General features: G+C 41.7%; 1 protein-coding gene across 1 annotated transcript in view; it reads left to right on the top strand.

The window, feature by feature from the left end:
- SORT1 (sortilin 1) overlaps nt 1-21,670 on the top strand; it is a 132,457-nt gene extending 110,787 nt beyond the window's left edge. The window contains exons 18-20 of the mRNA XM_040337651.1: nt 7,559-7,665; nt 17,960-18,080; nt 20,148-21,670. Coding sequence (XP_040193585.1) covers nt 7,559-7,665; nt 17,960-18,080; nt 20,148-20,162 — 243 coding nt within the window. The 3' untranslated portion in view covers nt 20,163-21,670. The remainder of the gene's footprint in view (nt 1-7,558; nt 7,666-17,959; nt 18,081-20,147) is intronic.
- Nucleotides 21,671-22,179: the final 509 nt, after the last annotated feature.

A 22,179-nucleotide genomic window follows, 5' to 3' on the forward strand; every position in this document is an offset into this window, starting at 1 on the left:
TGATCTGCCATATTATTCATTTTTTGCGCATAATACACCATATCCTTAGGGGCCTCCCTTCCATGGGCTTTAGGTGTCTTGGGGGGGATCTTACCAGCGTCCCTCTTGTCTCCTCGAGACTTCCATGCTGCCGCGGCGCCATTTTGCAGGTCGGTGAGCTCATCACCTTTCAACTGCTTGCGGGTCATCATGCCGGTGATCGGGCGGATGAGCGGATCGGGACGTTCAGCGGGTGCCGTAGGTCAGCTGGGAGATGTCCGGTGCCAAAAACTAGCAATATTTCGGCCGGGAGAAGGATCACTGCAGTGTGTTGTCAGGGAGCTCTGTGAGACACGTCCGCTCACATGCCGCTCTTGGCCACGCCCCCCTTATTATTATTTTTTAACTGGTGGTGAAATCACCTCCTACAGTGCTGGAGTCGCTGATTTGCGTATCGTGAGTGCTGTTGCTGTCAAGATAAATAAATCGGTGCTGCAGCTGAATGGCGTACATCAGGGGTGCCCAACCAGTGGCCCGCGGAGCCCTCTGATGTGGCCTGCGACCTCCTGCTCTGGGATGGAATATAGTACTGTTATTAAAGGTCAGTTTATTACTAAAATCAGTGTATATATGGGCATAACTGTTCTGCAGTGGTTACTGGGCTGCTTTCATACTAATCGCCAGATGCAGAGCAGCGCAAATGCGGGTTACCTGCACTGAGCCATAGACTTCTGTTATTACCTGCAAGTTTAGTGAGCGTTCTGAAAGTGCACCAAACCTGCAGAATATAATAGATGTAGATTGCAAAGTGCAGAAATGCCAAAGGTACACTGCGTTGCCCCCACGGTGTGGGTAAACCACAGCGCATCAGTGTGAAAGCAGCCATGGGCCCCTTTCACACGGTCAGTCCAACCCAATTGGACCCTCCATTCTTGTGTCTTGCCTGCAATCCGATCCGGCTGCCTCCGTGTCCACTCTGCATATGCCGAGCGGACATGGACCTGCCATCCACCCCCTCCGCTGATTGTGGCCCTTGCGCTTCAAAAGGTTGGGCACCGCTGGCGTACATGCTAAGCAAATGATGGTTAACCCCCTTGGCGGTAAACCCGAGCGTGACTCGGGGTAGGTTTCCAATGTTAGGATCGGTATCCCCGAGTCACGCTCGGGGTGGACGTGCAGAGTGTGCAGCGGCGCGGCTTACCTTCTCGCTGGATCCACAGGCAAGTTACTTACCTTGTCCCTGGATCCAGCGATGCCACCCCGCTGTGTGAGCGAGCGGGACCTCCTCGCTCGATTCACAGTGTCCTCCTGTGCCGCCGATCTCCGTTCCCTGCGACGTTACGACGCACGGGGACGGAGAACGGCGCCAAATTCAAAAAAGTAAACAAACACTTTACATACAGTATACTGTAATCTTATAGATTACAGTACTGTATGTAAAAAATACACACCCCCCCCCCTTGTCCCTAGTGGTCTGCCCAGTGTCCTACATGCACTTTTATATAATAAAAAATGTTCTTTCTGCCTAAAAACTGTAGATTGTCCAAAAGTGTCCCTTTATGTCAAAAATGGTTTTAGATCAGCTAGAAAACAGCGATAATAAATTATAATCACTTGCAGAAATGTGCGATAGCGATTTTTGGGGAAATTCGTCATAAAAAAAAAAATGACAGCGACAATTCTGCAACTGAGCAAATTTCAGTGATTTTGAGTTGATTACATTATTGAATAATTTTTATTATAATTATATTATTATTTGTTATAATTATTTATAATTATTTATTATATTATAATTTATAATTTTGTTTAAAAAAAAAAAATCATACCCGGGATGCCTACAAGACTCTTGCTTGGTCAGATTTAAGTGAGTTCTTTCTAAAAATTACAGGCCTACAGTATAAAATGCCAAATTTCCTTGCAAAATAATTGTACCGCTTTTGGTACGTAATTCCAGAAAGAATCATACCGCCAGGGAGGTTACCAATAATACAAAGTAGTATAACAGTAAGACATGCCATTCCTGCAAAGCAAATACAATAAAACATAGTGGGCCAGATTCTTAAAAGGCTTACGTCGTAAGTCCTAATCTGGCCCAGGGTATCTATGCGACTGATTCTTAGAATCGGTTACACATAGATACCCATTAGATCTGACAGGCGTAAGGCTCTTACGCTGTCAGATCTTAAATGCATTTTTTTTCCCGCCGCTAGGTGTCGCATCGTCGTTTTCCCCGTCATCTATGCAAATTGGCTAGTTACGCGAGATTCCCGAACGTACGCAGTGATTTTACGACGTTTCCGTAAGCGTAAACTTGCCCCTGCTATATGAGGGGCAAGTTTACGAAGGTCCGTCGTATGCCATGTTAAGTATGGCGTCGGGTCAGCGTCGGCTTTTTCAGTTGTTTACGTCGTTTTCGTAAGTCGTTCGCGAATAGGACTTTACGTCAATGACGCTCACGTCGGCATCATTGACGTTTTCCGTCGTGAGCTGGAGCATGCGCACTGGGCTATTTTTATGCCTGGCGCATGCGCAGTTCGATCGTCGCAGGGGCGCGCTTAATTTAAATACAAGCCGCCCCCTTTGAATTACGCGGCCTTACGCCGGGCCATTTACACTACGCCGCCGCACATTACGGAGCAAGTGCTTGGAGAATACGGCACTTGCTCCAGTAATTTGCGGCGGCGTAGTGTAAAGGGCTTGCGCTACGCCGCCGCGGAATATACAAGAATCTGGCCCAGTAAAACTAAAATGTGACAGTTCTAAAATACATGAACAATAGAGAGCGGAGAAATAAAACCACAACTATTTTTAGCGCTTTTTTTTATTTATTTTTATTTGCACTTTTATATAAAACTGTAAACGTTCCAGATTAGGGTCTCTCAAAATGTGATGGCCATCTCATCTTTCAAGACCCTGTGTAAGTGTGCATAGGACTGTGTAGTGCTGTACCCTACGCTAATGCTCCACTAGTGTGTGGTAGCGTTTGAAACAGTCACCAATGCAAAGACCGGGTTGGTCAGGACATGAGGGACAATAAAAGCAGGTGTCACGCCTATAGCTGTGCTTTCTACAGACACAACTTCTTTAGGTAGGGGTACCAGGTAGGACATGCGGAAAATGCCTCCCATGCAGCTGCCTTTCTGCATTTGGATTGGGAAGTTGGGCCACATCACAGTCTGGAAACAGAAGGGCTGTAATTATCTCTTCCTGGAATTTAAGGAAGGATACAGTTTGTCCTGAAGCTTTGTATAGCACATAAGCATTCAGCAGAGTCAATTGGAATAAGTATACAGACACTTTTATATTTTTATATTTTTTTTACTTTTTTTTTTAAATTGCTTTGGTCCACAATAGATCTATAGAGATCTTCTGTGAAAAATCAAGTAACATAAAATCAACTGTTTCCATCTGAATTCCGGGTTGGCCAGTGGCCCAATTCGGATTGGCAAATGCAGCAGGAAGGGCACTATGGGCTTGACGAGCCTGTCTTTGTTTTCTTGGTGGCAGTGGACACTAGTTGTGCTAGAAACCACACCAGTTTGAACTGCACTAATGGGACGCACCACGTCACCAAGTGATACTGCAGCGCTGGTTTGTCTACCACCAAGTTGTACTAGGCCGCTGGTGCTTGCCAGTTCACCAGAAGGATGAGCGGCACTAGTACTGGCTCTCTGCTCCATATGAGAGCCCTGCGGTTCTTGCGCCTCAACAGCAGAAGAACGGTGTGGGGTATGCCTGACCTTGGCAGGGCCCACTTCTCCGTCGTCGGAGTCATCTAGGGTGCCGCTGTTGTCTACGAGTTTGTATTCTGAGCCTGAATCTGATAGATGGGTTACTTCCTCTTCACTATCTGTTATGCTCAGAAATGTGTAGGCCTCTTCATTAGTGTACCTTCGAGTTGACATTTTGGCCTTTAAATTTACTGGTACACTAGTGAGACTCGCAGGAAAAGGAGCTCCTGACTGTCGGCGACTGATTCCAACGCTACAAAAAAAACTGTTAGTGTTTGCAGGGATCAGGCCTGACTCTGTGAATACTGCAGTTATGGGCCAGATTCACGTAGGAGCGCGTATCTTTGTTCCAGCGTAGCGTATCCTATTTACGCTACGCCTCCGCAACTTAAGACGGGCAAGTGCAGTATTCACAAAGCAGTTGCGGCGGCGTAGCGTAAGTTGGCCGTCGTAAGCCCGCCTAATTCAAATGTGGAAGAGGTGGGCGTGTTGTATGTAAATCAATTGTGCCCCCTCGTAAATGACGCGCTTAAAGAACGGCGCATGCGCGCGCATGCTCAGTATCACGTCGAATTTTTTTTCCTACGTTACGCCGGCTCCATGCCTGTGACGTGAACGTAACCTACGCACAGCCCCATTCACGTACGACTTGCGTAAACGACGTAAGAAGATACGCTTGTGCCGACGTCCACTTTGCATTGGCTGCGCCTCATATAGCAGGGGTAACTTTACGCCGGACGTAAGCCTAACGTAAACTGCATAGCGGGCGCAAGTACGTTTGTGAATCGGCATATCTACCTAATTTACATATTCGATGCGGGAAAAATCAACGGAAGCGCCACCTAGCGGCCAGTGTAAATATGCACCCCAAGATACGACGGCGTAGGAGACTTACGCCGCTCGTATCTTGCCCAAATTTATGCGTAACTGATTCTATGAATCAGGCGCATAGATACGACGGCTCGGATTCAGGCTTACGACGGCGTACGTGGCGATACGCCGTCGTAAGTCCATCGTGAATCTGGCCCTATGTGTTTAGTGTATTGTAAGTGACAGTGATCGATCGATACTGCACTTGGCTGGGCGGAGAGGGGCTAAGTGCAGGTGCTAGCAGGTATCTGGGCTGATCCCGCTATCGCTGCTTTTTTGGGAACCCTAAACTACTGGGGACGCTAGTATAGATTAGATATTGATCCGTTCAGACACTATACTACTAAGGGAGGTGTATGGTGCGTGCATTTGTGTTGGCATTACTTGCACTAATCTGACGCTGCCTAGAGTGACAGATCCAAACTGACGCTAACTGAGGGTTATACCTTAATTTAGGTAAAATACAGCGGGTGCCTTGACGTGACACTAGTATGGTGATGGGGTGATCAATGGGTTAAACCTTTATTTTGGGGGGGGGGTCCCTTGACCTAACGCTTATTAGTGTCACTAATGACACCAGTACAGTGATGAAAGAAAAATATGAACACTGCACTGGGTGACACAGTGACGAGGGATTAAGGGGTTAACTGGGGGGGGGTGACATATGTACCTATGTGTACTAGTGTTGGTGTAGTGTTGGTGCAACTCAGTTCAGTGCAACTCAGTTTGATGTCCTCACTATGGAATGAAAAGACACCACAAGGAGAGATAACATCACTTCCAGGGGAAGGATTTCATTCGTCAGGACCGATCAGGTCCAGGCCAGAAATCATTGGCCTGGAGACTGATTGGTTCTAAAACTAATCTGATCATCGTGGCTGTCGTAACATAACGTTGATTTGCCCACTTGTGCCATGCTGCCGCAGTAAAACTGTGGCGGCTGGTCGGGAAGTGGTTAAATTGGCATTTAACACAATAAGCTTAAGCTTTGGAAGTTTTTTCAGATTGAAAGTCAAAGTGTGAAACGGTGGAGCAGGAAAATGTGGGTAATGAGGGATCCCAGCAAGAAACTTGCAGTAAATCAACACCTCGAGGGCTGGGTGGTGTGAGGGAGGGTGAGGGGCAGCTGTATTTCCCATAGTCATTATATCAGGCCACAAAGTAGTTATACTGCATCAGCAAGTTCTCTCCATATCAAAGATTATAAAGCAGACTGGGGTTTCCAGATGTGGTGTTCAGGGTCTTTTGAAGAAGTACAAAAAAACGGCAGTGTTGAGAACCATAGATGCAGTAGTTGGCCAAGAAAATGTAATGCATGTTACCTCCCTTCAACATTGGGAGATGTCCAGCGGTGCCATCAGCACAGAACCGGCAGAAACCAGTGAAACCCAAGTACACCCATCTACTGCCCTGATCTCCACATCAAGTGGGGATTTCAAGATGCTTACGAAGGGAAGAAATCTCTAACCCAGTGTACAGCCTTTGTAATGATAGGCTAGGACAAAGCTCGGGGCTTCATTTTTGGAGACAGATGCGTGTTCCTGCCAGTATTATTTTTAACTTGTTTGTTTTGATGGTGAAGACCCCTGTGTGGGATATCCTTATGTAATGATTTGGCTTTATTTTTAAATATAAGTGGGTTGGCAAGCCCTAAAACCACAGTTTGGATGGGCATGACTTTTTTTACAATGCTATAACCACGGAGCTAAACAACCCCCAAGATCACAGCGAACTGTAATGGGTTTATGGCAAATTGCAATGTTTTTATTAGAATTGTAGAAGTTATCATATATATTGTGATATTGGTTAATTTGCCAATTCTGGTGATTTGTGAAATGTAGGTATTTTTCTTTTGGGGCCATGGAGTGTTCACATTTATTTGCAAATACAAGTTAATCTTGTTCTGTTTGGTCAGTGAGGGTCTGTTTGGTTTTACAAATTGTGGTAAGCAGTAAAGCCATACATTAATCATTGATGAAGAAAAAATATCAGATTTTCCTCTTCCACACATTTGAGGTAGATGAGGGAATCTCTCCCGCAGTGCTTTGTATTTTGTCGATAGAGAGCCTTCCCTGCCAGCAGAATACAATGATCAGTGTTGCTGGCTATAGCCAGCGGCACTGATCATTTGGAAAAAACCCAACAGGTTGGTTGTACGCAAGTCAATCGATGGAACCCTGCTGAACCGGCTGAATGGGCTTCCCATAGCATAAGCGGACTGGGGGCATAATTCTCTTTTGAAGTAATTGTCCAGCTCTTTATGTTTATCTGCATTGACAAAATTATCCTGAAAGAGACATCCATGGTTTTTGCTAATTGTGGAGAAAGGTTTATTATGGTAGATATCAATGCATGGTATGAGTATGAGATGCTATCAATGGTGCCTGGATTAGAGTGATGCACAAATTGTCTATCCTAGAATATGTTTTGTGAACTGGTGACCGTTTTATCTCCCAGATCAGTGACCTACTCCATAGTGAAGCTTGGATTAGAATAAAAGCCATACAGTTTAAATATTATCAGTGGTAGTTCTGATATTGCTATCCTCAAAAAATCCTACTTTGCAATCCCTGACTGTGATTGGAAAAATATATGCACTGTCACAAGTTGTGCCCATTCAATCAGCTTGTAGACAAGAATGCTAAATTAAAGTGGTTGTAAATCCCATTCATGAAATTTGACCTAGGCACCTCTATCTGTAGTGTTCATCTCTCTCCTAAGTGCCATTTTTTTTTTCTACTGTTATGTTCCTCTGTTATCAGCTGAGTCACTTTTGACAAGATCTCTGACACACAAGATGACAGCAGCTGAAAGTTTGTCTCGGGTGGGAGCTTGGAGGTAGATGAGTGGAGAGCTTGTCTATTCAAAGTACAACCACTTTAAGTCTGATCATGAAGGTCGAAATGATTATTGCTAAAAAATATATCCAAGCGTTTTACTCGCTGTATTTAGCTAATTATTTTTCTCTGTTTATCCAGGAAAATACAACAAGCTCTATTCCTGTAATTTTATCTGTAGCTGTGGTTCTGTTGGTTGCTGTTGCTGCAGCCATATTGATAATCAAGAAATATGTTTGTGGTGGAAGGTAAGTAGATTAAAGTGTTAACAATCATGGTTTTGGGGAGTGTTTTGCCTGCATGCAAATATTCCTTTTAGAGCTTTTAAATTTCTAAATTTCATTACTGAGCAGCATCCATGATCTTGGTACTTCTAGGCTCTCTGGCATTTAGTGGCTCAAATTCATTCTTGAGAACCTACCAGTCTGACTTTATGCTAGAATGCCATTTTTATTATACATACAGTCCAAGTAAAATGTGGATGTAACCTAAAAATATACTTCTAGACAAACCATTATAACTCAAAACATGTAGGCAATTGAAGCACAGTGTGGTGGGCAACTGGAATGGCTAAAGTCACTTTAAATGAAAGTTAAAATAGGAGGAAAGGCTGTGATGTGAGCAGCTGAGAGTGCTCACAACTGATTACGCTCCGAAGCCTGGCTGATTCATTCTCATCCAAGCTGACTGATGCTAGCTAATGCTCCATCCTCTGTGTCCCATGCCTCGTGTTATACTGCTACATGGAGCTATGAGTAAGCACTGATTGTAGTGCGAAACGTCAGCTGTATGCCTCTCTTTGCTGTGATGTGTGGTGTTTGAATACTTTTACCAATAAAAGGCAACCGAGAAGCTTTTTCCAGAGTGCGGCTGTCCAAACATTTCTTTCTACAATTGCTTTGTGCATTGCCGGCACCTGGGTTTCTCTGAGAGGATACGGATTCATCCACATACCTAATTGGAGCGGTGACTATCTTCTTGCTAAATGAATCTTGGATATTGACAGAGGCATATTGAGGGTTGATATTCGTGACTGAGCAGTGTCCTTTCTTGCTGACTGGGCTGAGCTGATACCCTGTACCTGACGGGGCTGTGGGCTGCCAGTTCCTGCCTTCCCATCCTTGTGGATCCCTGTGCTTGAGGATTCATCCTTCTTGGGTCATGCTGCACTAGAGAGGTTTGTGATTCCTGCTGCCATTTTGAGTTAAAATCTCCTGTTTTGCTGGTTGGTTGATCGTCTCTCTCGTGCCTCCTGTCTCTCTGCACCTCCTGCCCCCCCCCCCCTCCTCTTGGCTGAGGCTGATGTGGTTGCTGTCTGGGGGTACTGGATGCTTTTTGTTTCTGAATCTGAAGAAAAACCGCAGAGACTGCCCTAACCCCTAAATCGCAAAGATTACTCTAACCCCCTAAACCTTTGGGAGAGTGACAATTTGCGACAATCTGCTGGTGTGACATTTTCACTTTTCCTGGTTTCTCCTCCCTCTGCCTGTCATGTCTAAAAAGCAAGGAGGGTAAAGGGGCAGCAACTACTACTTCTATAAAAGCTATTTTTAACTTCTTTCTTCTTTATTTCTTCTTTCTTCTTCTTCTTCCTCCTCCCATGCTAATGCCTCTGGATCCCTTTCCAGATGTATTGCCATGTACACTTTCTCATCTGAAGGTTATTTCTTCTATGAAATATTTGGGTATAACTGTCTGACTCCCCACAGTCCTATATTGTGGCTAATGTACTTCCATTACTTTCTACATTCCAGAATCAAAGTAAAACCTGGAATAAGCTCCCCTTATCGTTAATAGGCCGTATTAATCTAATTAAGATGATATGGATGTCTCTGCGTCTTTATTTTTTTACACAATGCCCCGATTTGGATACCCATATGGACCTTTATTAAGATTAATACCATATTATGGCGGGACAAAACCTAATCCAAGGTTATACTTCTTTGCATTGCAACTACAGCACTTTGCTGGATGGGAGTCTGAGCAGACACTTCCTGCTCAATGATTATTTTTCCTTGCATTTAAGGTCGGTTAACACTCTGTGCCCTAGATCAGTGGTCATCAACCCTGTCCTGCAGGGCCCACTAACAGGCCAGGTTTGCAAGATAACTGAAATACATCACAGCTGATATCATTTGCTCCTCAGTGATTGCAGTATTCTAGACTGCATCTCCTCAAGGTAATACATAAAACCTGGCCTGTTAGTGGGCCCTGCAGGACAGGGTTGATGACCACTGCCCTAGATGGTGCAAGAGGGGGTGTCTCTCTTGCCGATATGCCTACTTGCATGTTAATATGTAAAATATGGGATACATTTAAAAAAAGTACTGGGTGTCTCCTATCCTACTAGATACACCCCCATATGGGAAAAATTACAGACTTCCTCAAATTTTGGCCCTTAGAGGCTTTCAGAGATGGGGGAAATTAGGAATAACAACTTCTAGCTCGGTAATAGGAAGCCGGTATACTTAAATCCTTTTTGAAGATCTAAGGGGAGAGTTCTCTTTATAATCTAGTTGGTTCGATCAATTCCTCCAACTAAGACATGCTTTACATGCCCCATTCTCTTCTGCTAGGATATCCCCCCTACCCCCTATCCTTTGTTCTTGATAAGATGGTACAGGCAGGGTCAACTAAAGGTCTCACCTCTGCTACATATAGGGTATTGTTAGATAGGTTTTTACTGAACTTTCCCATTCGCTCTAGGGCTGGCTGGGAAAAAGATATCAGTTCTATCCCAGAGGAGTTCTGGGATGATATTCTTCGACCCTCGTCCCGGGTGTCCCTTTCTCCATCACACAGACTGACACAGAGCTTTATTCTCAATAGAGTCTGTAGAACTCCCCAATTTCTGTATGCATTTGGATTAAAATCCGAGCCAGCCTGTGCTAAATGTGGTAATACAGGTACGCTAATACATCCTTTTGTGGCGTTGTCCGAAACTTCAAAGATACTGGGCGGAGGTGATGGGTACCCTAAACGGGCTATTGGATACTAATATTCCGGTTGAACCACTTGTATGTCTATTGGGATACTGCAATGCATCTATTTTATACCGCCTCTATTGGTAACAATACAAGACGCGCACTTTTTGTTGCCCGTAGACAGATTGCTCTTAAGTGGACCTCTCCCTATCCACCAACCGTATCTAAATGGTTTTTAGATCTCAATAGGATTATTCTTTCTGAAAAACGTACATACTCCCTAAGGAATTCCATGAGTAAGTTTTGATGCTACCTGGTCAAGATGGCTTCAATTCATGACCTAGGTATCGTGTAAACTATTGGGTACTGCAAAAAATTAAAGGAACACTTGGAAAACATATCGGATCTCAACGGGCAAAAATTTCATGCTGGATATCTATACTGATATGGACTGGGTAATGTGTTGGGAATGAAAGGATGGCACATCATTTGATGGAAATTAAAATTATCCACCTACAGGAGGGCTGAATTCAAAGCCCCCCCACCCGAAAATCAAAGTGAAAAAATTATGCAGCAAGCTAGTCCATTTTGCTGAAATTTTCATTGCGACAACTCACAAGTTTCCTCAGTAGTTTGTATGGCCCCCAAGTGCTTGTATGCATGCCTGACGACATCAGGGCATGCTCCTAATGAGACGACGGATGGTGTCCTGGGGTATTTCCTCCCAGATCTGGACCAGAGCATCACTGAGCTCCTGAACAGACTGAGGTGCAACCTGGCAGCACCGGATGGACCGAAACATAATGTCCCAGAGGTGTTCTTTTGGATTTAGGGCAGGTAAACGTGGGGGCCATTCAATAGTATCAATTTCTTCATCCTCCAGGAACTGGCTGCATGCTCTCGCCACATGAGGCCGGGCATTGTCATGCACCAGGAGGAACCCAGGACCCACTGCACCAGCTTAGGGTCTGAAAATGGGTCCAAGGATTTTTATCCTGATACCTAATGGCAGTCAGGGTGCCATTGTGTAGCCTGTAGAGGTCTGTGCGTCCCTCCATGCATATGCCTCCCAGACCATCACTGACCCAAAACCAAACTGGTCATGCTGAATGATGTTGCAGGCAGCATAAAGCTTCTCCAGACCCTTTCACGTCTGTCACATATGCTCAGGGTCATCTGTGAAAAGCATGGGGCACCAGTGGCGGACCTGCCAATTCTGGTGTTCAATGGAAAAATGCCAATCGAGCTCCACAGTGTCCGGCAGTGGGCACAGAGCACACTAGAGGACATCGGGCCCTCAGGCCACCCCCATGAAGTCTGTTTCTTTTTAAATCAGAAAAGTGTTTATTTATTCTTTCTTTTGAAAAAGGAACACAGTAGCAGTACAGAATACCAGGAATGAACAGCATTAATTGACGACAAAAAGGAAACAAGGCCATTCAGGGTACAGAGTTGGTAAAACATAGAACCAAGAAGCAGTACATATTCACAATGGCATCTCTAAAGCAATTCCTCCAAATTTCTGGCACACTGCTATGAAGCACATTGAGCACCAAAGAAATATAAGGCGGTGAGTGATAATAAAAATAAAACAAAAAGAACAGGGAAAAAATAAAGAAAATAAAAACTAAAACAATAAGGGGTGGGGAAACCACCCCAGCCTGTTGCCAAAGGTATCGCATATAGTAGACCATACATCCCGTGAACTCCTCGACCATTAGTATAGAGAGATGATCCCATCTCTCCATTGCGCCCAACCCGGTCCTCAACCAAGTAGTAATCTGTCAAGTACCAGTTGTGGGGGGGCCACTTCCGGGGAACTCAGCCACCCCTGCCATATGTTGTCAAATTTTCGTGATGCTTTTCTGTGCAAGTACGTGTTCTTCTCCCTTATAAGGATCCTATTGACCTCCTGTATCCACTGCCGGCTCGACGGCACTCGGGCCGACAACCAATATCTCGCTATAAGCTTTCGTGCCAAATACAGTAGTCTAAGCAAGGCAGTGTACACAGGAGGCTGGAACAGGTCCTCGTCCACGCCACCCAGCAAGCACACCAGTGGGCCTACCGGCAGCTGGACCTGATAGACAGAGTTAATGACCTTAACCACAGCGTTCCAGTATCTCACCAACTTGGGGCACCTCCACAGCATGTGGATGAGGTCTCCCGGGTGTGCCTGACATTTGGGACATATGGGTGTATCACGCCTACCCCAACTGCAATTGTACTGGAGTCCGATATACCCTGTGAAGGATAAATAAATGCGACAATCTTTGGGCTGCTGAAACTGAAACCAGGGGCCCTGTACTCAGTATTTGTTCCCATTGCTCCCCATCTATCGGACCTATATCACTCTCCCATTTCCCTCTGCAGGGAAGGACATCAGGGGCCTGTAAGGGTGCTAGTAGTTGTAGGTACGTCCTGGAAATGAACCCCTTTTTCTCAGTTTCCTCGAAGACTGAGCTTAGGAAGCGAGATTCCTCCTGTCGCAATGTGGAACAGTGACCCTGGGATCTTATCGCGTGAGCTAGCCGAAGATATTGGTATTGTGACCCGACCAGTAAAGGGAATTCCTCCTTCAGCCGTTCAAACGATTTCAGAACCACCCCATCGAAAATTTGACTTAAGAATTGAATGCCCGCTGTCTCCCACCTGGAGCAATCCTGAATTTTAACTAACTCGGTGTAAAATCTATTCCGCCAGATTGGCGTGCTAGGCAAGAAACCTCTGATCCCCATCCTCCTCCTAACCGCATTCCACAGTTTTTTTTAAAAGGCAAATGAAGTCTGTTTCTGGTTTGGTCAGAGACCTTCACACCAGTGGCCTGCTGGAGGTCATTTTGTAGGGCTCTGGCAGTGCTCATCCCTTTTTCCTTATTGCACAAAGGAGCAGATACCAGTCCTGATGGGTTAAGGACCTTCTATGGCTCTGTCCAGCTCTTCTAGAGTAACTCCATGTCTCCTGGAATCTCCTCCATGCTCTTGAGACTGTGTTGGGAGACACGGCAAATAATCTGACAATGACACATATTGATGTGCCATCCTGGAGGAGTTGGACTGCCTGTGCAACCTTTATAGGGTTCAAGTATCACCTCGTGCTACCAGTAAGTGACACTGACCCTAGCCAAATGCAAAACTAGTGAAAAACAGTCAGAAAAGATGAGTAGGGAAAAAAAATGTCAGACACTTTCACCTGAAAAAACATTCCTGTTTTTGGAGGTCGTCTCATTGTTGCCCATCTGGTACACCTGTTGTTAATCAGTTTCAGCTGCTTTGCTGTTAATTGAAATTAACAACCCCCTCTGTTTACACCCCTCCCCCTCTGCTACTTAACTGACCAGATCAATATCCCAGGCGTTCTGATTCAAAAGTGTTCCTTTTTTTATTTTTTTTGAGCAGTGTACTTTGTAATATTAAAAAAATATCAAACAATATTGCGCAAACCACTGATTGTCGTGGATCAGGCTGCCAACATAACAAAGTGGATACTTCGTGAAAAATGTGAAAAAAATGTAGCGCCAAGAAATAAAAAGTAAATATAAATCACCTAAAAAGGATAATATAAAAGTGAATGTGACAGTCAAACGACTGGTATCAATGACTGCTCTAGTGACACAAAAATATGTATAAAAACCTGTGAGGTAAGATCAAACACATGCAAATCAATTGAAAATACCAATGTGGATAGTGCAAAAAAGATGACAAGTGATCTAATCAACTATAAGTAAATAAGACAGAGCATCTGGTCTCTCATAAACACACACTAGTGTTGGATGAATAGTACAAATACACAAAAAATCCTTGGCTTAATAAACCATACGTGATGGTGAGTTTAAAATAGTGCACCAGAAAAAGCGTCCGTGTAAGTACACCTTGAATGAACAAATAACTGAAAAAGTCAATAAAAAAAGACTCCATACAAAAGTGAACAAAAGAGTCCTTAAAAGTACATATATGTTTCTTCAAATATTGGGGTGGAGCAAGAAATCTTCATGTACTTTTAAGGACTCTTTTGTTCACTTTTGTATGGAGTCTTTTTTTATTGACTTTTTCAGTTATTTGTTCATTCAAGGTGTACTTACACGGACACTTTTTCTGGTGCACTATTTTAAACTCACCATCACGTATGGTTTATTAAGCCAAGGATTTTTTGTGTATTTGTACTATTCATCCAACACTAGTGTGTGTTTATGAGAGACCAGATGCTCTGTCTCATTTACTTATAGTTGATTAGATCACTTGTCATCTTTTTTGCACTATCCACATTGGTATTTTCAATTGAGTTGCATGTGTTTGATCTTACCTCACAGGTTTTTATACATATTTTTGTGTCACTAGAGCAGTCATTGATGCCAGTCGTTTGACTGTCACATTCACTTTTATATTATCCTTTTTAGGTGATTTATATTTACTTTTTATTTCTTGGCGCTACATTTTTTTCACATTACTTTGTAATATTGTATGCTGTTTTTTTATTTATTTTTTTTCTGTCTTTTCTTTTTCTTTTTTCTCTTCCATACATACGCTAAGAGCAGGGTTGGGGGGTTGGATTTTTTTTTTGGGCTGTGTTTTTTGTTTAATGTGACTTTATACATATTAAGACAATACAGACAAATTGTACAGAGGGGTGTAAATAAAAGCCTGCAGAACACCCACTCGGCGCCGAATCAAACCCACAGATCCCTAAGCAGCACCAACAGAGACAAGAATAGTGAAATATTTTTCAATATACAACCATTGAGCAGCCGTTTAAAATTAAAAGGAAAAAAAAAACACGGTATAAGAATAAAACCGTACAGTCTCTGTAGTATTAAAATACACAAAACGGCGCTAAAAAATCACTGAATAACGAAAGTCTTCGATGTAGTCAAGGTGATGTAAACAATTCAAAGTGCTGAATGGTGTCTCAGTAGTGGTAATCCTAGCGTGCACCTTCCACCAGGGTAAAAAATGATCTCAATCCACCACGTGATGCATTCTCCCCAAGGGGGTTAAACAGACCAGAAGACTGAAATATCAGAGCCTTAAGTAAGCGAATATATCAGCCACTTTGTCACGGACCATCACCAGCAGCCACAGGAGCTCCACACAACGTCATAAAAACAAGGAACAGCAATATAGTGTAATCCTGTTTACTAATCCAAAGTAGCCCATACACTGAAAGCCCACTTAAACCTATCTACTTACATCAAATCGCAATAAAATGAGCATACAAGTGACTCCAGAGGGCGCTATCACCAGATCCAGACATCCATGGAGAGCAGGGGAATCCTTGCAGACACTAGTAGCTTCCTAGTTTGGAGAGCGGAGTGGGTGAAGCGCACACGTCCCTTCCGGGTTAGCGGGAATGTCATGGGTCACGCTCTGACCCACAACATTACCATTTAGCACTTTGGATTGTTTACATCACCTTGACTACATCTAAGACTTTCTTTATTCAGTGTTTTTTACCACGAGGCTATCAATGATTTTTTAGCGATGTTTTGTGTATTTTAATACTACAGAGACGGTACTGTATTGTCTTAATGTTTGCGTATAAAAATAAAAAAAAGATCGGATTTTGTTTTTTTGCATATGATCACATGACCACAGTCCTCTCTCCTTCTGGTGTGGCTCCTCCCACTATGGACAGCATTGCCATTTGAGAGCATTGACATTTCACTAAAGAGTTCATCCTGTTCACTTCATATTACAGTAGACACAGATATTTGTAGTTATTTAATTTGCATGTACAAAAAAATATTTGACATTTTGTTATAAAGTGCAATGTAGGACCATTAGGAGAGAATATTTAAATGTCAGTTTGTAGTTGGCCTTTTCTGACCTTTTAAGCCAGGTAATTGGAAATCCACACCTGAAAATGAAAAGGAAAAAAAATCACACCCTTGAATTAAAACCATAATGATCTACAGATTTGGATTCTTTTTACATGGTGGTTCTTTATAATCCTTTTTGTTGCTTTCATTATCAAGCCTTTTGTTTCCATGTGGATAAATTCCAGTGACTTATCTTTTTTACATTTTTTTTTTTTTTACATTTACAAAAGTATTTGATCCCCTGCTGATTTTGTATGTTTGCCCACTGACAAAGAAATGATCAGTCTATAATTTTAATGTTAGGTATATTTTTAACAGTGAGAAACAGAATAACGCAAATATCCAGAAAAATGCATTTCAAAAATGTTCTCAATTGATTTTAATTTTAATGAGTGAAATGAGTATTTGATCCCCTATTAACCCCCTGGCGGTATTCCCGAGTCTGACTCGGGGTTACATTTTTGTGCTGCGATCGGTAACCCCAAGTCAGACTCAGGCTCGCCTCGCTGAATCCACAGGCAGTGTTTACTTACCTTGTCCCTGGATCCAGCGATGCCACTGCGCTGTGTGAGCGAGCGGGTCCTCGCTCGATTCACACAGTGCCTCTGTGTGCCGCCGATCTCTGTTCCCTGCGACGTTACGATGCACCGGGGCGGAGAACAGCGCCAAATTCAAAAAGGTAAACAAACACCTTACATACAGTATACTGTAATCTTATAGATTACAGTACTGTATGTAAAAAATACACATCCCCCTTGTCCCTAGTGGTCTGCCCAGTGCCCTACATGTTCTTTTATATAATAAAAACGTTTCTTTCTGCCTGCAAACTGTATAATTGTCCATAGCAACCAAAAGTGTCCCTTTATGTCAAAAATGGTTTTAGAGCAGCTAGAAAACGGCGATAATAAATTATAATCACTTGCAGAATTGTGCGATAGCGATTTGTGTGGAAATTCGTCATAAAAAAATAAAAGTAATGACAGCGACAATTCTGCAACTGAGCAAATTTCAGTGATTTTGAGTTGATTACATTATTGAATAATTTTTATTATAAATATATTATTTGTTCTAATTATTTATAATTATTTATTATATTATAATTTAGAATTTTGTTTTTAAAAAAAATTTCATACCCGGGATGCCTACAAGACTCTTGGGTCAGATTTAAGTGAGTTATTCCTAAGAATTACAGGCCTACAGTATAAAGCGCCAAATTTCCTTGAAAATAATGGTACCGCTTTCAGCAACTTTTTTTCTGAAATAATCATACCGCTAGGGAGGTTAATCAGTTCTTGCTCCCAGGTGTCTATACAGGTAACAAGCTGAGATTAGGAGCACTCATTTAAAAGGAAGGCTCCTAATTTCAGCTTGTTACCTGTATGAAAGACACCTGTCTACAGAAGCAATCAGTCAGGTTCCAATCTCTCCACCATGACCAAGGAGCTGTCCAGGTTGTGCCTGACACATTAGGAATAAGTCAGAGGAGACTTAATGATTTAGAGCCAGATCCACGTAGGGCGGCGTATTTTTAGGCAGGCGTAGCGTATCGTAGTTGCGCTACGCCGCTGCTACTTTGAGAGGCAAGTGCTGTATTCACAAAGCACATTAGTAATATAAATATATATATATACACACACACACACACACTGGGATGCCATTAAAGTTCATGTGCATGGAAAAACAGGTGTCCCAATACTTTTGGTAATATAGTGTATGTAGCCCCCGAGTAAAGAGACTTGAAGTGTGCTTTTAAAGGACTCCTATTGAATTATTGCTTAATTGAATTTTGTCCATTTCCCACAGATTTCTTGTACACAGGTACTCTATCCTGAGGGAGCATGTGGACACTACAGGAGATGAGCATTTGGATTCAAACATTGGTGCAGCTCACAGAAGCAACAGTTACCGTGATGACTCTGATGAGGTAGTGTAGCATGCTATGGATGGAAAATTACTTTACTTTTACTAAATCATCTTATTTAATTTTCTGTTCATCTTCAATTCTTTTTTGTTTTTATTTCATATGAGGAAAAACAGGGAAGCGTTAGATCTTCTGTTGAGTTTTTATTGTAATCTGTGTCTGTTGGGGTAATTTCCCTTTACTTCCTGTCAGTACAAACCTTTATGGGAAATGTCAGTATGTAGAGATGGATCTTCATATGAGAATCTAAATATGAGTGTCTTCTTGATGGGAAAACAATGGAATTGGCAGCTCTCCAAAAAATGTCCATAAACGTGTTTCAAAGGTATCAAGAGGAAAGCCCCTTTAAAAATAGTTCAAAGGAATTTATAAAGTAGCTTTATTAATTTTTGTTGTATTATTCACAGCTCTGAGGAACACCCAAAACATGTTAACCTTTTTTTAATTTTTTTATATATATATATATATATATATATATATATATATATATATATATATATATATATATATATATATATATATATATATATATATATATATATATATATATTCAGAAATGTTCCTCCTGATATTTTTGACCTATTAGCAATATAATAAAATAATAAAATGTATGAAATAAACCTGCACTTTTAACCACTTCCCGACCGCCTTACGACTATATACGGCGGCACTTTAAAGATGGATATCTCGGTAACGGCAGCAGCTGCTGCCACAACCGAGATATCCATCTTTAGTATGAGCGGTCCTGTAAAAGATGACGGTGGATTCGCCGCGAGATCACGCTTACCGGAGCCGTCGGTAGCGGCGATCGGGTCCTTCAGCCTGCTGTGTGGGGATGCGAGTGAGGGCAAGATGGCCCCCACCGTCCCCATAGCAGGGCGGAAGTGACGTCAAATTGTCAAATGTGGAGCTTAATATGTCAAGAATGCATCCAGTTAGCACTTTGAAATTCATCAGATATGAATATAAGTTGTCATAATTAGTAATTAGTTACCTCGAAATGTTGTCCATATGTCCCATATCTTGTGAAATTGTCCCTTTCACAAGGGAATTGTCCCTTTTGTACTTGGGTTGCTTGACTTACCATAAAATCTTAATTTTTTTTTCCAAGATATTTCCTAATGCCCACTGGACTTTTTTGCAGCTGCTTCTAGTGGTGACAGACTTTTTTTTTTTTTGGCCTCTAAAGTCCCCTGATATGTGTCCATGCAGAAAACCGCTTGATGCATACTAACGTGCCTAAACGATGGGAAGGAGGGTTTGCAAAATGTTCTGTATGCATGAGGCCTTACAGTGCTTGTGACTGATTGAATTCCTCCATACCTTTTGCAGGTCAAGTAATGCCACAGCTTGAGATACTACAAAAATAAGTATAGAAAGAATGCCTATGCATATTTGTATTAATCCTAAAGCAACGCCAGACGTGCATCAGACGTACATCCAATTAAGAACTAGATTAAAGAATTGGTTTCTGCCTATAACTCATTCATAATCTCTAATTTACATCAAATGCATTCTAGGCATTGATTAGAATTTCTGAAAGTTATCACATAGCATTGTTTTGTGTATAGCAGTAATTGCTCATTTTATATTTTTCTGCATATCTTTCAAGATCTTCTGCTGGTCTCTTGAGAAATTTGAATGCATCCTTGTTCTGTCTTTTTTTTTTTTTTTTTTTTCAGAAGGTGACATATGTTTAGACCAGTAGTTCTCAACCTTTCTAGTGCTGTGACCCCTTGATAAATTTCCCAAGTTGTGGGGACCCCTAACAGTAAAATTTTCATAGCACCCAAGGCAAGACAATTAATTTGCGCCCCTAATTCAAGGACATTTAGTGCTCCCTGAGTACCTGGCGGGCTTCAGGAACAGTCCAGGATTTTTTTGACCCCTCGTAAATCTTAATTTGACCCCCGAGGGGGTCCCGACCCCAGGTTGAGAACCACTGGTTTAGACATACTGTATAGCTCTTCCTGTATTAATGCAACTAAAACTTTTTGTTCAAGTTTTGGTAAAATCTGTTTAGATAATACATATTGCTATGATCTTCAAACCCATATTTTTTTCTTTCAGGATCTTTTGGAATGATGCTTATTTTTAAGAGGGAAAAGAGAATTGTGCATTGTCTGACCCTTCTCAGATCTATTTTGAACTGCTTTACTGTGAAATGAATCACCGGTGAGGCAGAATACACAGACAAAGGACCCTCCTTCGGTTTTCTGCAAAGAATGGTGGTTGTACTGTTAACAGAGTTCTTTCAAATGAACAGTTTGTTGGAAGCATGAAAAAATTATAGAACCTATTTTCCCTACACATCTAGCAAATCCAGATTTGCCTCCCAACATTGTTCTAACGTTGACCCTTCCCTTTTCTCTTGTAACATAATTTTGGAGCTAGGATTTGATAGGTGAAATACACAGAGGTCCAAAATAATCACTGACTTCATTGCAGCGTTTTTAATGCACTGATGGGTCATTCCACCCAAAAACTTGTATGTCCATTTTGAGTTGACTTCAACTTATTACCCTGATTACTCAACTGCAATTTCAGTCTCTTCCACCAGACATGGAGCTTTAACACCTGCAGCAAGGGGTGTCTCGCATTCTAACCTGCATTTGCCATAATGTAATATTGATAGGAACTCTTTAATGGTTGGGCTGACCTGTGAACTCAAATGAAGATGCCAGTAGGCATATGTGTGGACTTAAGCTTCCTTTCTGGCTCAGGTTGTATAGAAGTCACTCTTTCCCTAGAAAAAAACATCTCACCACCTGTATGTTTGCGTTATTAGCTTATGCTCTGTAGCAGTTTTTATTACTTTGATGCCTATGGTGGTGGCAAGGGGAAGTTTTTTTTTTGTCCTTTTTTTTCTTTTTTTACACAACTGTACAACATAAATTTTAAGTGCTAAATAGAAATGTTTCACCTAATGAAAAAGTGTCAAGCTTTCCAAGTTTCTTGTAAATAATTACTACTTGTTCATATTATAAATCTTGCACTTAAATGGTCAGAGTAAGCAAGATAAATGTTTTCTGATAGACCTTATCTGTATATGTTTGTGAAATAAACAAATACTTTTTTATTGTTTTTGGGTTATTTTGGTTCACAAAACCATCAGCATTGTCGCACACTAAAAATTAAGAAATATAATTAATACATTTATTGTTGTAAAACAAGTGATGACCTCTTGTACATCAGGTGTAAAATGCAATAATGACAATAATGCAATACAGATGATAGAGTGAATGCAGTTAGCAATGTCTTCTATTTAACCATTACTTCTATGCTTACCGTTTTTGATTGCATCTTCAAATATTTTAAGATGCTAACTGCTTTAATTTACAATTTCATGAGGAATACAAATTTTCTTGTAAATGGGATGAAAAATATTTTAACGAATGCAAAGCAGCTTATAATTTTTAAAACCATTAATATATTCATATTACAGCTTGTCTTGGCATACAGATAGGTCTGAAGGTGTTTATTTACTTGAAAAACATTTAGAGTTCCTACAAAATGTATGTTCTTTGTACATGAACAATGTATGCTTTGTGTGTATAGAGGACAAATAAAGCCTGTTTATGATTTAAAAAGTTTTTTTACTTTGTTTTTATTTTTCAGGAACAAAATTTAAAAGTACAGAATAATACAAAATCTCTTTTGTATCAAAGGAAGCATTCATTATTCACAAAAGTAGACAACTTGGGTGGATTTATTAACCAATTTGGAGTAAGAGCTCCAGTACTGCTCCAATTTTCCTTGCTTCTGTTAATGCAACTTCTTTAACCACTTCAATACGGGGGAATTTGTTACCCCTTCCTGCCCTGGCCTGCCCTTTAGTCTGTGTGACTGTAATAGAGTCCACAAACTATTGTATATATCTGAAAATGTATCAATTTTTTTAAGTAGTAATTTTTTGCCACATGCCTTTTTTTTTTTTTTTTTAAATACCGTCACCAGTGCGGTACAGCATCGTCCTATAACTGGTGTGGTGCTCAAAGATAATCACATGGTACAGATGGGCTGCGAGTCACTCTGTCTGTACCATGTGATGAAAAATGTACCAATCACAGCTAGCAACACAATTTTACACAATGGATGGCAT

Source organism: Rana temporaria, chromosome 2 (genome assembly GCF_905171775.1).
Source record: "Rana temporaria chromosome 2, aRanTem1.1, whole genome shotgun sequence".
Taxonomy (NCBI): Eukaryota; Metazoa; Chordata; class Amphibia; order Anura; family Ranidae; genus Rana; species Rana temporaria.